We start from the raw sequence: 15780 nt of genomic DNA on the forward strand, positions 1-15780 counted from the left end.
ACTTTACTACAACTATCCAGATATCATGAGTGCCAATGTCCTGTTACACACGGCACTGTCTATTCAGCTGCTGATGGAACACATCTTGCCTTAATACCTCAGCAAGTGACAGCCCCAGAAATAATGTCTGGTAGGCTGTTACATATATTACTATTTAACACATTGTCATACCTTCTTTCATTAAAGAGGTCTTTCCAGCAAATGAAATGTTCATTTATTTTCAATCCTGCATTTTACGTTAAAATGCTACCAATTTTTCTTTGATCAAAAGTCTTTGTCTCATCTAATTTTTGTCCAAAGTCTTGTTTACTGAAGCCACCAGTTTACTCTTTATTATTTTTCTTACTGTTTAATCATAATCAGATACAAGATGTTCCTTAAGGTGTTTCCTAATTTTATCAAATACCATAATTTTTCCAACGAGTTCCGGTACTGTATCTTCATTTCATTGTTCATTTTGTCACACTTCCAAGTCTTACTATAACTCAGAGCTTGCTATACTGCTGTATGCTCTACAGGTTGTTTAAACATGAAGTGCTCTTGGCTTGTTATCCTAAAAAGCATATCATGTACACAGAAAATAAGTTGTTTCTGAAGTTAAGATTTGCTTTGTTCCTCTTCCTATCAATGATGTTTGTTGATGTAGCAAATAACTGTGACAACTGTATTTGGCCATTGACTGCAACGCAAGTTATTTTGTTTCTTTGATAGGTAAATAAAATACTGCTGTCTTTCAGAATCATTGTAAGACGGAGGACATATGCCTAAACATATTAAAATCAGATTCATAAGGCAGATACAGCGTGAGCAGTAAAGCAACCATTCTGCTAGCTGAAAAACTAAGACGTAACATATTGAAATGGAATCCATTGAGGGCAAGGCATGGACTTTCATTGCTGTGCTGCTCAGCTGCTTCTTCAAGAAGCTTCTCTGGTGCTAAAAATGTGTTCATGCAGTTCCCTCAAAAGTAAAAGTTACTTTCACAGAGCCGCTCCAGCCATGTTAAAGCTGTCAGCTTTTACTTTTTCCCCTTTCATTACATCTCTGTTAAAGTATTTGACAAAGAACAAATCTGAGTCCAAATTGCAGAGATTCTTTAAAATTGTAAATTAAGTCCCTTACTAAATACTGGTCTTGTACCATTTAACCCTCAGAACAGAGGAGAGACTCACAGATATCAGAAATAGGAAGGATGCAGCGAAAATCTTATTTTTCAATATGCTATATGTACCACTTTTACTGCAATTAAAAGCCACAGCTAATCAGAGTCCTTGAGGAAAGAGGATGAATTTTGACACTTTCTGCCTACATTTGGCTCAGGTGTTACTCTGCCTAAATGGAAAAATGCTTAAGTTAAAAAGTATAACTTCCCATTTTAAATGAAAATACATATTGTCCCAAACACAATTTCCTTACACTCTACTAAACACAGACAGGGATGGTTAAAGGCTACAAAATCTTTAGGTTCTCCACTGATGCATTAACTAAACAAAAAAGACAACCTTACTTGTTTCAGAAAGCTTTATTAGAATAGGAATCTTTGAAGACAAACACAAAAGATTCTAATATGTTTAGATTTTATAATGTAAACAACTAATTTAATGCATCACTAGCAATATACAATAGTCGCCATCTTGCAACATGAATGCAAGTAAGAAACTGATGTAATCTGTGAGATATTTCAAAATAATTAATTTGAGAATTAAAAAAAAAAAAAAAAAAGAATTTTTATTGTGTAAACTCTCCCTGTTTGCCTTTTTTAAAAGGATCAGAAAACCAGAGCAGTGGAACCTTTGCTAAATGAAGGTAACAAGCAATCATTTGAACTGGCCTCTAAATTAAGAATGTGTAATTGCTTGAGAAAAGCCATTTGATCAAAAATATTTCAAGTGTTACGTATCAGAAGAGTTCAAAAATAATGCCACAAGATCCAGTTCATTTACATGAGGGCCAAAAACCTTTCAACTTTTTGCAGGTTTTCTCAAGGTAGTTTGACATGTCTGCACTGTTGTGTAATATTTCCCAGCATGTTAGACTTCTGTGCTGGTATTTTTGTTCTGTAAGGGCAAATCAGGCTTTAAACATTCTGGGGTCAAGCCAACATTTGATTCCTTCTTTTCTCTCCCTCAACTCCCTCTAAAACCTGTGTCTCCTTGCTTAACTATTATGCAGAAATTAGAAAATTATACCAAATGCTCCTTTGTATTTTTTTCCCCCTCCTCTATTATTTTCCTTATAAGGATGGACATGCATAAGAGGACTGAAACAAAGTTCTCACACACTGATCCCTGTTTAATTTTGATTTTGAAAGAATGATCCTGTTCTCCAGCACACTCCAAAATCCAGCCCTAGATCCTGCACCGATAAACCAAGGCACACTATGCACGAGCAAAAGCCTCATACAGGTCCTGCTGTCCCACAAAATGAATGACAGTGTATCAGTGCAACACTTTACATCAGTGACAATGGGGTACTGAATCAAATACAACAGCATGGAAATCTCCTCAATTCATAATTTCACACAGCATGCTCTGCTGGAAAAAAATTACTGCCATTATTTACAACAACGCTGAAGTATGAAATACTTAGGGAGTAGTCTGAAATAGGCCTGGCTTGCTGAATAGCCTGGCATTTTGAAGTCATGGTTGAGCAGGCCTTTTATGATCTCAGAAAGCAGCTGGAATCTTTAAGCTGCTGGGAGGAGACGTGTATCAGTAATAGGTGTGCTTTTCATGTGAATAGTTGAGGCGTGACAGGTGCAGGGACTGGGACTGCTTGCAGCACCAGTGCCAGCAGCATACACAATCCTGCCTTCAGCACCCGTCTTAGAGCAACGCTGACAATGTAACAGATTTAGCAATAAATATGTGCCAAGATGTCCCCTATAAATCCATGCAACTCGGTTTTAAAATTCCTGACACAAACGCGACGCTTTTTTACACTGTTGAGGAAAGGAAGCTTTCAATTTGTCTGCAGGTTATGCTCAGAGGAATTACAGAAGGGAGGCTTCCTGGGTGCTGCTGGGAGGTGCAGAGACCAGCTGAATGTGTCTTACTACCTGAAATTGTCTTTGCAGCCAATCCAGCAGCCAAGTGACCCATGTGGGAACTACCACCCATTTCTAGCAGTGGCACGGAGGTTTGGCAATGCCGCCACCAGCTGGATGTGCGCTGCTCTCCGGGCCTTGCCTGGGGGCAAGCACGTTCTGTCCTAAAAATACATACACTGGAGAAAGCAGTGTTGCCTTGACCAAATCTGCTCCCAGTCTTGGGATGTTATCTGTTATGCTTTCTTAGCTTTGGCCATTTCTGGCTAAAACAAAAGTGCAAGATCATAGAATCACAGAATCATAGAATGGCCTGGGTTGAAAAGGCCCATAATGATCATCTAGCTTCAATCCCCCTGCTACATGCAGGATCTCCAAACACTAGACCAGGCTGCCCAGAACCACATCCAGCCTGGCCTTCAATGCCTCCAGGGATGGGGCATCCACAGCCTAATTGGACAACCTGATTCACCCAATAGCCAACAGGGAAGGACTTTGATTTACAGGATCTGAATCCTTCTCAGTTTACAGAATAGCTGCTCTCTTGTAGGGTATATGAAATGAGATTCATTTTCTTCAGTTCACGCAGCCCTGCTGAGCACTCTGTTTAAACAGTGAAAGAAGAGATGGCCATGCCAAGGTTACTGCTTCACATGCCTGTGACTACCTAACTCTCCTGACATTTAGCATGAGGTGGCAACATGGATAGAGTAAGATTTACATCATCTGCATCTTGCGTGAGTGCATGAACATCAGAGCCAGTAGGCAAAATAATTCATCATCCTTCCCACAATTTTTGTAAATCTCAGCCAATTTTCTAGTTTCACTACAAAAGCCCATGTACAAAATGAGTTATTGTTCTTGGCGGGGATAATTTTCTTCTTTATTTTGGACCAATTTGAACTATTTTTTGAGGGGATGAAGGATGAGACAGGAGATTTTGGACTGTAAAATCAATTATTTGTACAGCCGTAAGGATCTGTGAAAAACTAGGTCTCCCAGTCTCTTTAATGATGGGAAAGAGAAAGAGTGGATATAAAGAAATACGTATGAAATGTAAAGTTTAACTTAAGAGTTCACTGTTTTGGTTTTGCTCGATATCTCCATTTTAGTGTTTATTATCTCTAGCACTGGATCCTTGAGAGAGTAAATTACTTGGAAGCACTCTTACACTTAGCATATGTGAAGGATCTCGCTGGAATGAGACATATCAATATTGGAATTCAGGCAGTCTGTAATGCTACAAGATGGAGAAAATGAGTACATGAGAAGCTTCTGGGGATGCAGGAGCTCCTGCATTAAATGAGTATGCCACACATTTGACGCTTCAGAGAGAAGGCCAGACGGTGACTCCTTTCTTCCCGTCTCAAACAGGTGAATGTTCTCACTGTGTGACTCTGCATTATAAAAACTGTGCACGAAATGAATTTGGGAGTCAAGAGAAAACTGTTATGTTAGTGGGACTCTACTAAAGAATGGAAACACCTTTTTCCCTGGATCTGTCTGACAACTTCTCTCTATAATCAGGGCAGTGACTGCAACAGTAGAAAAAAGTTAAATCATTTTCTCAGGTAAATCATTAGTAATCAAGATGGGAAAATCTTCAGCTCTTTCTCTTTGAGGCATTTTTGTTGAAGAATACAAAAAACTGTTCAAGGAAGTAAGCAAGATGCTGTTGCACAACTTTGTAGGAATTGAATTTAATCTTGGTGCTTCTAAACAAAATTCCCAAACTTCCACGTGCTCTGCAGAGATCCGGATCTTTCATGCACCAGTTCACACCCCGAGTTGCATAGCTAGGAGAGTAACTTCAGAACTGAACTTCAGATAGGACAGGAGCTTGCCACAATCTGCACAAAGCATGTATGCATGACTACTTTCACGCTCTTCCCAGTACTTGACTATTCCTTTGTTCTCCCAGTAATCCTATCCCTGCCCAAAATATAAACAAGTTTGTCTAAAAGACTGAGAAAAGTGCTTTAGCACTACAGACATGGGCCAAACTACATACAGATGAGTGCTTAAGCTCTGTAGACACAGATAACAAGAGTTGGCTGTGGGAAGGTGGTGCTGGAAAAGAGTCTAAGTTTACAGAAGTTACACTAGCCCACCACCAGGCTGGTTACAGAATGTAGGCCTATCTTAAACAGAAAAAGGAAAAGTTTTTAAAACTCTGAGCAGACAGTCCCTTACTGTACCACTGGGACCAAATGAAACCAGTGACAGAAGGGAGAGGTCTGTTTTGCTGTCCTGATGTCTTTCGCAGTATATAAGCATGACAATTCCCCCACAATTATTTATAAAACCCAACCTCCTCCATTTCTCTATTGTCAGAAGATTAATTATGACATCCTGGCCTCTTTGAAATGAAGGGGTATAGGATGTCACATTCAGTTCCTGGTTGCACTGTGTAGGTCCAGTTGTATGATGACTACTCAGACAAAAAGTTCAGAAACTCTGTAGCACTTGAATGCATAATGCCAGCCATGTCATGTTATTTTAACAGTGGAGTGAGAAAGCTAGGTGGCAAACACAATTTTGGCAAAAGCACAATTCTTCAGATGCAACATGTGCAAACCATTATTTTGTCTTGTAGAAGTATTAAGGAAATGCATGATGAAAAGCCAATTATATAATTAGTGTGGTAAGCAATTTATTTGAACGACAAGTGATTAAAAACATATCAGCAAACAGATATGGCATTACTTTGATTAGAGTGTGAAAAATAACTCGGAAAATACAGTGTAGGCAATAAAGTAGTGTGTATATTTTCCTAGTACCAGTCTAAAATGGAAGTGCCTTTAAAATAGGCAACTGCATTTTGACTGAGCGTTAGCTTTAATTCAAAAGGCTTGGAAAACTTTACCAGACATAGAAACTGAAACAAATATAGCTATTAGACAGAAAATGCTGCTCATTAGAGGCCAAGATGAAAGATGAGACCTTGTCAATCCCAACTGCAAGACAAGCTTCTAGAGAAGTCTACTTTCACTTCATCTCTGTCACCAACTTTTGCCTAGTGGGACTCTGTCTATTCATTTTTAACTACTGAGTAGAAGAACCTACCCCTGTTGTCTTCCTGCTGGTTGTTCCTGCCAAGGAAAAAGCTTTTAGATTTCTTGATACTGCAAATGGGCTGAATATCCTGCTGCAGTGTGAAAAGCAGAAAACAGACACTTTCAGCTTTCCCAAGTTTCTCCTGTACCTTTATCTTCTTGCCTTCCCTAACATCAATAGCAGCAGCAAAAAAAATCAAGATTTTTTATTTCACAATTGGCCTGATGAGCCTAAAGTAATAGTAAAACAAAATAAACTAGAAACACATTACAAAGGATAGCAAGCAGCTGGTCTTTGGAAAGCTGGTTCATTGCATGTTGTTAATGCTTTTCTTTTCATTTCCACATGTTGCACTGAACTGAAAGCCCACTTAGGTATTTTAATACAAGCAACAACTAAGGGTGCACATCCAAAGCAACTAGAATTCTCTAGGTTATGAGCTTGAGGTTAGAGACGCTATGATCCTGCTCTTTCTCCTTCTGTGTGCAATCCTGTTCTCTCCTTTATGGTACTGAACAGGGAACAGGTTCAAAGATGCTAAATAAGCCAAACATTTATACAATAAAATCAACTTTCTACATGGTTAATTTTTGCCATGCCATCTTCAAGTGACATTTTATGAGATAGGAAGTTGATCAACCGGCTGGCTGCTGTGAATAGTGCATGCCACCCATTCCATCTTACTTGTCATATCTGGTATGTCCTGATATCTCCCTCATTTTGGCTCTAGTACTCCTCTCTCTCAGTGGGCCAGTTCAACTCAGCAGGCTAAAAACTTGAGTTAATTTTTTTACCAGCTCAGTGGTTTAGGAAGCAGAAGAATCAACAGCCAGGGCTGGAGAGGAAGTCAAGGGAAGGAAACAGCCATGGTGAAGACTCCCAGATACTCCAAGTGGAGTGGAGATACTCAAAGACACGGACACGGGCTTGGGCATCCCGCTCTGGGTATCCTGTTTGAGCATAATTTGGATCAGTTGGACGTGGAGGGCCCTGTGAGCCTTCTGGGATTCTGTGAACCTCGCTACTGTTGTGAAACTTCATCTATAGTTGTCACATGGATACCTCACGATATTTTTTTTAACAGAGTAGGAAACAGACCCCAAAATACAGGCAGCCGTCATCATTTACATGACAAACATGTAAGATACCCACAGTCTGCAACAGTAGCATTTTATACCCCACTGACATTACTGTGTAAACAAACATACCTACACAGAGCACTGAACATTCTTGTTCTGCATCTTCAGTGAGTGGCATTCACATTAGGATGCTGCTCAAGGAGCCCCAGATGAGAGCACTGAAAGGTCTGGGAGACAGCAGTGTCTTGGTTTACATTTTGTTCCCGTTTGACAGTTAATTAGTAACTCACTTTTGGAAAATGAAAGATTACACATTCTGAGCAAATACAGACGTTTGATCTCAGGCTCATCAAGGAAAATTTCAGCTGCTGCCAGGGAAAAGCAAATGTTCTGTCACGTACATCCAGAGTGAGTTAATGTGAAACAGAAGATGAAGGCTACGGAGACAGCGTACTAACGCAGTCGTGCAGTTGTGGGGAGCACAGCAGACAAGGAAGAAAGTACAAAATAGCAGACAATAACCTGGTGAGCCTAACCTAAACCTGCTGGGATGACTCCTGACTGCAGTGTCAGCCTAAAGAGGTGCAAGTTTCCCAACACAAAGATAGAGGAGCGAAGCTTGGTGCTATATATCAAAAGCAGTTTATATTTCTGTCACAAGCAAACTGTCTCCTTGAGAGCACCAGGCGCTCAGCTCCAGCCATGCCCTGAAGGTTATGGAGCTGTCAGAGAAATGGCAGCAGCCAGCCAGCTCACACCAGCACAGCAGCAACCTCGGCTGCAGGAGGTGGTTTCACAAGAGCAGGTAGGAGTCCTCGTAGTGAAGGGAATGTGACAGAATCACCCAGCCATGGGAAAATGACTAGAAGTTTTCTGTGCATCATACTAAATCCTTCTCATTTTATTGAGGAAATCACCCCAGAGAGATGAGCACTGAATTGACAGTAAATAAAGCAGAAATTAGCCGACAATGGAAACATACAATACCAGTTGAAAGAAGAAATACTTGTATTTTTAAAAGAAAATCCTAGCATTTTCTCTCTTTTTTTTTTTTTTTTTTTTTTTTTTACTATGTCCAGGATAAAAAATGTCTACTCAGAAGTAAATCTGAACACTTAGAAAACACTAATTTCAGTCCAGAATGAAATTCATTTCAAGCAGGAATTAATGCAATATCCAGTAAAACAATCTTTTTTTTTTTCCTTTTCCTCTTCTGATGTGGATGGTTACAGCACTGGATGAATTCCCATCCTCTATATCATCACTGACTGCACCATTAATCTTTTGTGCTTGTTTTTCTCACAGGTTAGTCAGTGACTCCAGCTGATGTAACTTCCCTCACTGATGTTCCTAAGCATGCTCTACAAACTCAGAGCATAGAAAATAGAGACATAGAAAATAGAGACTTAATCCATACCTCCGTATGGATTAAGTTTTAATGTCTCAAGCCTGTAGGCCATCCCCAAGGCCTTTTGTCCCCAGAAAACTACTGCCACCTCGCCAGAAGCTGCTCACCTTCAGGTATCACCATAAGGCCTTAACGTTGCCCAGGAACATCTGTTTGCAGATGACAACCAACAGTGACAGTTTCCTACATAGCACGTTTCATTTCATTGTGTGCTGCTGCTGTCTTTCCAGGTTCTCACCAGCAGTTTTTGAAAGAGCTCCATGCAGCAGCATCCTTTCAGGACAGCCTTCCCATCCATGCTAGGCTGTCTCACCAAGTCTATTTCACCCATAGGTCTTCCACTCCTACTTCTGACCCCGCTTATTTTTTTTCTCCAGTTATATTTATACTAAAATATAAATACGATTATATATAACATTACCAAATTGTTGCCCTAACAAATAAAGTTCTATCTTATGCATTGCAATGTGTAGGAGAATTCAGAAAACATGATCTAACACAAAACTTACGCAATGAATACAATTAAGATGGTATGGATTCAAGATATGACCATAAAAGATAAATTTTCATTCCTTTAACAGCACATGTCATAGAGACTGCTGGCTGAAGCAAAAGTTAGTAACAAATAGGTAGCACTGCCAGTTTCAAAAAACAAGCAAACCTTCAAGACTCCACAATCATGAAGTACTAAAAAAATGAGAGTTAAAAATAAATACATTGGTCTTTGAGCTGCTTCTTAAAATCTATGTAGAAAACTGGTAATCTCACAATGAACATCAAGTTATCTGGGGGTTAAAAACTCAGCTGTAACAGCACAGTATTCTATGGCAAGCTTTGAAAATCTCAGGATGGGCTTACCCTGTTTTCTCTATTACCAGGATGGACTTTTAAAAATAATTTCATTTTAAAACAAATGTTCTTACTTTCAATTTGTTTGCTTCTCTACAAGCCTTAAGATTGCACCCAAGATATCCCTTTTTTCAGGATTTTCTTCACAGTTATGGGAAGCACAGGGGTATTTACGTTCCTGAGGTCCCACATTCAGAGATGAAACACTGAGAAAAGCACCAACCATTACAAAGTCACAAAAGACAGTAAATACTTACTGCAAGTTTGCAAAACAGATGTGCAGATATGAAAGCTGTTCAAGATGAAGTTGAAGCATCACTTTTATACTTAAACTATGTTAATTCTGACTTCTTGTATTCCACAAATCGTCAAATTTAACCTACATATCATTATAACAAGTCCTGTAATTGATACTGAGTGGAGAACATCTCTAGAAACTTGTGCTACTTACTACAAGCTGTGACTATTTTAAGTAAAAGTAGCTTGTAGCTGAGTTCTAGTGAAAACAAAACAAAACAAAAGCCAACTAAATAATAGTGGTCATTAAGGAAAAAGAAATTTAGAAGGATGCAGTTAGATACTGCACAACAGAATAGAAAAAGAAATAAATCATGAAAAAATATTCTAAAAATCATGATGCTTCTGCTAAGGAAGTAGGCATACATGAATGGAAAACCCAACAAAACAAACTTTGACTTCTACAGTTACACTGTAGAAATGTTGCTCTTTTTTCTTACTATTTGCCAAAAGAAAAATGAAAAAATAGTGATAGCTTTGAAAATACTGCTACGTAACCAAATGAAATGTGTTCTGTCAGACAGATGTTTGGAATCCGCACTCATTAACGTACCAGTATGAACAATTTGTTACAATCTGAAATTGCTCAAATGATGGAGCATTTGGAACAACAACAACAAAAAAATTACTCCTATCAAACACAGAATCTAAAACAGCCTAAGGAATGAAAAGACAAATTTCCTACCATGAGTAGGAAAAGAACAAGTGACTTTGAAAAGTGCTGTGTCAAAACTTGGTAAATTTGAAACAGTAAAGTAATACACTTACATAGGATTGCAGCAACACTGGGATCTGTTGGGTACAAATCTCCCACTAGATGTGAAAAGTGAGTTTCCTATGCTACAAAAGGCAATTCAGCCTCAAAAGCAGACTATTGGAAACCTGATTTTCTTATTTTTTGCTTCTTTTTTTTTTTGGTCAAAGTATTTGGTCAGCTGTAGCCTTTTTGCCACAATATAATGACAATTCTGGTATACATTTGTCTTATCAGACACGCTCACATAACAGATTCTACCACCTTCTCACATTGAAACAATTTCAGTCTTACTGAGACAGATTTCCACTAAAACAAACCAACCAAACAAACCAACAAAAAACATCAACTGAATTTAGAGAACTGATATTTTACATTTAACATGAGCATAATTATCTTCATAAACACAGAAAGAGACAGATTTTTAAATTAAACTATGCCAGGCCTCACAGCTGCTCACAGCTCACAAATCACACATCTCCACCGAAATTAGAGGTGTCCAAGTGAGCAGCCCACCTGAATGACAATACAGTGCAAAATAGATCATGCAGAAACAGCATCTGACTTAAAGGCAGTTTGATAGTAGTATATGGCTACCTTGCATTTATTCCATCTGAAACTTCAAAATGAGGACAACTCATCTTAACAATGTACAGCAGTTCTGCTTCTTATGTTTATAAAAATAAGGGTTCCACGTAAGCCTGCTGCAAGTGAAGTCGTAGGAAAAAAAAGTAAAAAGTAAAATCATACCAAATCACATAGAAATTAAAAAGAAATGGGAACTTTTTTATCACTCCATCACGAGATCCAGTTCCATCACTAATTAATTCCAGCGCCTGGCCAACACACTATGTAGGTTCTGTTTGTTTACTAATTACTACTTTTTCTCTATTTATTTACGTGATGGCAAATAATGCTAACCCAGTCCTGCCATTCCCCATGCCAAACTAAAGCTGTCAGCAGCATCCTCCTTCCCCCAAAAGTGGGCGCCTTTCACATCTAGAAAAGGGATGAGCAGAACTTTGTGCCTCCTGACCAGCATGTGGATCTCTTTTGTGATCCAAGAATTGGCCGTTGGCTTTGCGATGATTATCTTCTTCTGCTCCCAGCTCAGATGAAATCCTTGCACAAGTGATGTGGGTTCAGTAATGCAACAACCACCCCATCATGCAATGACAAATCATTTTTCTCTCTTTTTTAAAAGCCATGTGGAAAATTACATAACTAAAAGAAACGATGAAGGAACATTACTTAAACTGCAAGCTGAAGCAAGATTAGGAAATTCTAGCTTCATAATGGCCCAAACAGACTTAATTCTACCCACTTGTGTACAGCCAATAATATAATCTTTAGCTACATCTTTTTAATGCAGTTTCTCTCCTCCCAGAAGCATGTCCTGTTTTTAGCACTGAATAGGTACTCTGGGATCAAACTAATGCTGCGTATAATCTGGAATTTCCTAATATCTAGGTGCTTAACTTTTCAAGCTCAGTAACACTTTTTCATTTAGACTTCTTAAATATATAATTATTTAGATGACTTAAACGTACTTTTTGCTTACAAAGTCTTTTTCTGTTTACATATCATACTCTAGCCTAAATAAATGCTAAGACAAAGGCCAAGCTGGCTGGTAGCCCAGAATGTAGTTGTTAGCAAGTTGACAGGGACCACCTTATACTCATGGAAATGTCTAAATATTGTATTTGAGACATAAGTAAATTTTAAAAGGCGATCTTCACTGAAAGAAAAACTGAGCGGATTTAGAACAGCATAAACAAGTTGCTGGATGAAATGAGGACTCAATGGAATACGTCTGTTGAAGTCGTCTGACTTACCCCAGCTCTCCATTACTGTAAAACACCAAACACTTAAGGACAGGAAGTATCCTCATGTTACCATGTAAATAACTAATGGGCTCAGTTTATGTTAACAACTAACTCAGGGACTTCCAATTAAAACAAAACAAAACAAGGAAAAAAAAAAAAAACCAACAAAAAGACAAACCATCAACCTAAAATATGGCTAAGTGTCTGAACTTTTTCCCCAAAGGTAACTAATTCTCATAATTCTTCAGGTGACTTCCCTTTTCTCGCACAGATTCTGATTAAATGTATATGGTAAATGTGAGCATAGCACAATTTAAAGATGGTCTGCAAAGACAAATAAAAATGGTACTTTTCCCAATCTACTAAATATCTAAAAGGTGCAAGGTGCAGTTTAAAATTTTCTTGTACTTTTTTCCTTTTTCCTTTGAAAATTTGTGCAGTATTACTGTCTTATCTTGGTTTTACATATAAGAGCAATGGAGGAGGAAAGGAGTAGAATGGAAGTCTCCCTCAGTTCAGAAGCAGCAGGGTGATGAGTGACATTTTTTTCTCTTGGCTGTTCACCCAAAGCTTGAATTAAACATTTTAACAATAGCCAAACAAAATGGGAGTTTCATATAGCCTGACTGAAAATCCCTTTTCCCTCAAAAATGACAGTTTCTTTGTGACAGATGATGGCTAGAGATGACGGCTTCACCTCTTTGTTTTCCCAGCTACTCACAGTCTTTCAGTAAAAACAAGATAGACAAGAAGTGATACATATTTAAAATAAAACAAGACCTTTGCAGAAACCTTGCTACAAAAACAAAGCAAGTTCTTCAGGCTTTCCTAATATGTCTTAAGAATCTATACAAGAGAACATAGTTCTGCCTCCTTTTCAGGAATTCTTTAGAGATTCAGGATTTTACTATGGTGAGATAGGCAAATCCCATTGACAAACATGCCATACAAACACCAAAAGACGTGTCTACGTATAAATTTACTAATGCTGACATTCTGGCCTTACTAGATAGTAATAAAAGTACAGGAGTGTGGGTGAAGGTATTATACCTGGTCATGGCTGGCTTCAATGGAGCTTCCGATACCTTGGAAAGTCATCTGCACAGGAGACAGTGTCAAACAGGTCATACACTCTTTGCCATTTTGTCTATCATTGTAGTGTACCTATAACAGAATAACATACGTAATCTGCTAAACACCAGGTTTGTACAAGGGAGTCATGCTACAATACTGTCCCTTTTCAACAAGTTTGTAAGAAGAATTCCAAACATTTACATTGAATTCATCTTTAATACAAAACAAGGATTGTGTAAAATATTCTAGGTAGTCACATATTGTACTGGGGCCAAATTTTCTAAGTCAACTGTTGGATAATTTACAAATGCTATGTTCTCCAGTCCCTACAGCCCTTTAGACTGAATTCAAGATGTTATACCTACACAATTACAAGAACCTAGTTTCAAGTCACAGTTTCAAAGGTAGATGCCATTTTTAACATTCTGTATCTTGGTTATAAAACATCCATGTAAGTCATTACACCTCCAAAACCCTGGCAGTAACAGTTTTCATTTTTCAATTGAAATGCCATATCTAATAAAATTCACTAACTCACTTGGCATGGCTACACATTGTCGTATATTTTAATTTGATTTTGTAATTAAATCAAAATGACAGATAGTATGGTGAAGAATTTGCATTCTTCCTGAGATGTCTAGGCTATCTTTTTCTAAGAGTAACTCATTCTTTACTAACGTCAAGATGTGCATGTTAAACCTGACTCTTGCATGAAATACAGAGGAAGCTACTGCTTCTACTTGAATTATTTTTCTTGTCTTCAGTCCCCCTTCAGATAGTTCTTAAATCCCCTACAGAAAGGATGGATTTTAATATGTCGAGACAAAATTAAGTTAAATGTTGCCAGCATTTCATTATTAAGAACACGTTGCCACTCATGCTGAATTGCTGAAATATTACAATCTGCTATGTAGCTCCCAGCTTCTAGACAGGCAGATCAAGCACTTTGTTCTACAAGAAAGATGGAATTTGGTTTATGGTGGTAATTTACATTGGCTATGTGACCCCTGTCAGAAATGGAAAGAGAGATCAGCTCTGCTGGAGACAGACCTTTTATGTTAGTATCTATTTACAGCTGTATAGATCTCAGGCAAAGGTTACGTGAGAAAGCCTCACCTTTAAACGTGGGCTACAAAATTATCTTTGAGAACAACTAGGAGCCATGTTGTTCCTGTGGAAACGATTTAGCAACATTGATTATACTGATTCACAAACCATGCATACTGCATTCACTGTGCCTGTATCTTCCCTGCCACAGGTGCAAACTGGGAATCATTCAAGAGAAGCAAAATCAGTGCAAGACTGGTTTAGTGAGAGGAAAACCAAATCATTGCTGTATTGCAGAATTAATTTACTGACAACACATTAAAAAAAAACAAAAAACAAAACAAAACCAAATAATTCAGCTGTGGCCAAAAGTTGGATACAGAATGCAAAGTTCTCGCAGTCAGTATAGAAACACTGATTTCACTCAGGCCTTATTAAAGCTTTCTGGATTATCCCTGTCTCTCCTCCTCTCTCAACCCCCACAGTACATGCCTACTAAATTGCCTATGGCTCTCTGCCAGAAAAGCCATACTACTTACTTAGAAACCACAAGAGGCCCCTTCACATATACAATGGTTTAACTTTGATTAATCGAAAGAAGTATGAAGGTATGAAATTTGGCTTGCATATATAAACTGAAGTTCTTTAAATGTCAAGGACTACTGTTATGACAAGAACTTATCAAGACTTCACAACTGCAGTATCTAGTTGCAAGCTAGATATTCTGACCAGTATGTGTTACGGAAAAGCAATGTGGAGAAATGGGGCAGAAAAACTGACAAGGAAGATTGTGTCCTGCAAATATGACATAGCACAAGAGGCAAAATCTGGTGACCTAGAAAACTACGCATTGTACAGAGCATACAGAAAAACAGAAACTTGTGAGAAAGTTTCTGAACTGCTTAGCATGCGGTAAGTTTATTTTTAATGGGAGTAATAAGAATAAAGTTACAGTACACTAATGCTCACTGGAATAAAGCAAAGTTAACAAGATGAAAGAACAGGAGACACTCTGAGGAAAAATTAGAAGTACCACATCACATCATCATCTGCAACAGCAGATTTGATCCACACCCTACTTTTGAGTTCCATGTTGAAACTGCAATAAATTCAGAATTTTGGTATCTTTCTAGGCTTAACTTCCCTGAAAAAATCTCTTGATGCATTTTTTTGCCTCATCTTAATGGATTGAGGCCATTACTTCATAATTTCTTAGACAATAGCCCTCTAATTATTTCTTGCTCTGTTGAAGTTCTTCATTTTAACCAAAATAAACACTCTTGATGTTAATTATAGAAAACAGTGATATAAAAAACAAAAGACTGGACTTCGAAAGTGGGACA

At 38.2% G+C, this 15780-nt stretch overlaps 1 protein-coding gene and 1 long non-coding RNA gene across 7 annotated transcripts in view; both read right to left on the minus strand.

Moving 5' to 3' along the window:
- The window catches only part of STAU2 (staufen double-stranded RNA binding protein 2), a 164190-nt gene that overhangs the window by 51419 nt on the left and 96991 nt on the right, over nucleotides 1-15780 (minus strand). For 3 of the 6 annotated variants that reach the window (XM_052703831.1, XM_052703836.1, XM_052703834.1), the window contains exon 12: nucleotides 13367-13480. The exons of 1 other annotated variant lie outside the window; for it this stretch is intronic. In XM_052703831.1, the coding sequence (XP_052559791.1) occupies nucleotides 13367-13480 (114 nt within the window). Of the gene's footprint in view, nucleotides 1-8777; nucleotides 8979-13366; nucleotides 13481-15780 lie in introns of those variants that run through there. 2 more of the 6 variants (XM_052703830.1, XM_052703835.1) reach the window with 1 other exon arrangement.
- On the minus strand, nucleotides 1508-8569 carry LOC128090996 (uncharacterized). The gene is made up of 2 exons (XR_008211180.1): nucleotides 7312-8569; nucleotides 1508-6194 (listed from the first exon to the last, which is right to left on the minus strand). It is a non-coding gene; the product is annotated as an uncharacterized LOC128090996 (long non-coding RNA).

Source organism: Tympanuchus pallidicinctus, unplaced genomic scaffold (assembly GCF_026119805.1).
Source record: "Tympanuchus pallidicinctus isolate F22 unplaced genomic scaffold, pur_lepc_1.0 scaffold5, whole genome shotgun sequence".
Classification (NCBI taxonomy): domain Eukaryota; kingdom Metazoa; phylum Chordata; class Aves; order Galliformes; family Phasianidae; genus Tympanuchus; species Tympanuchus pallidicinctus.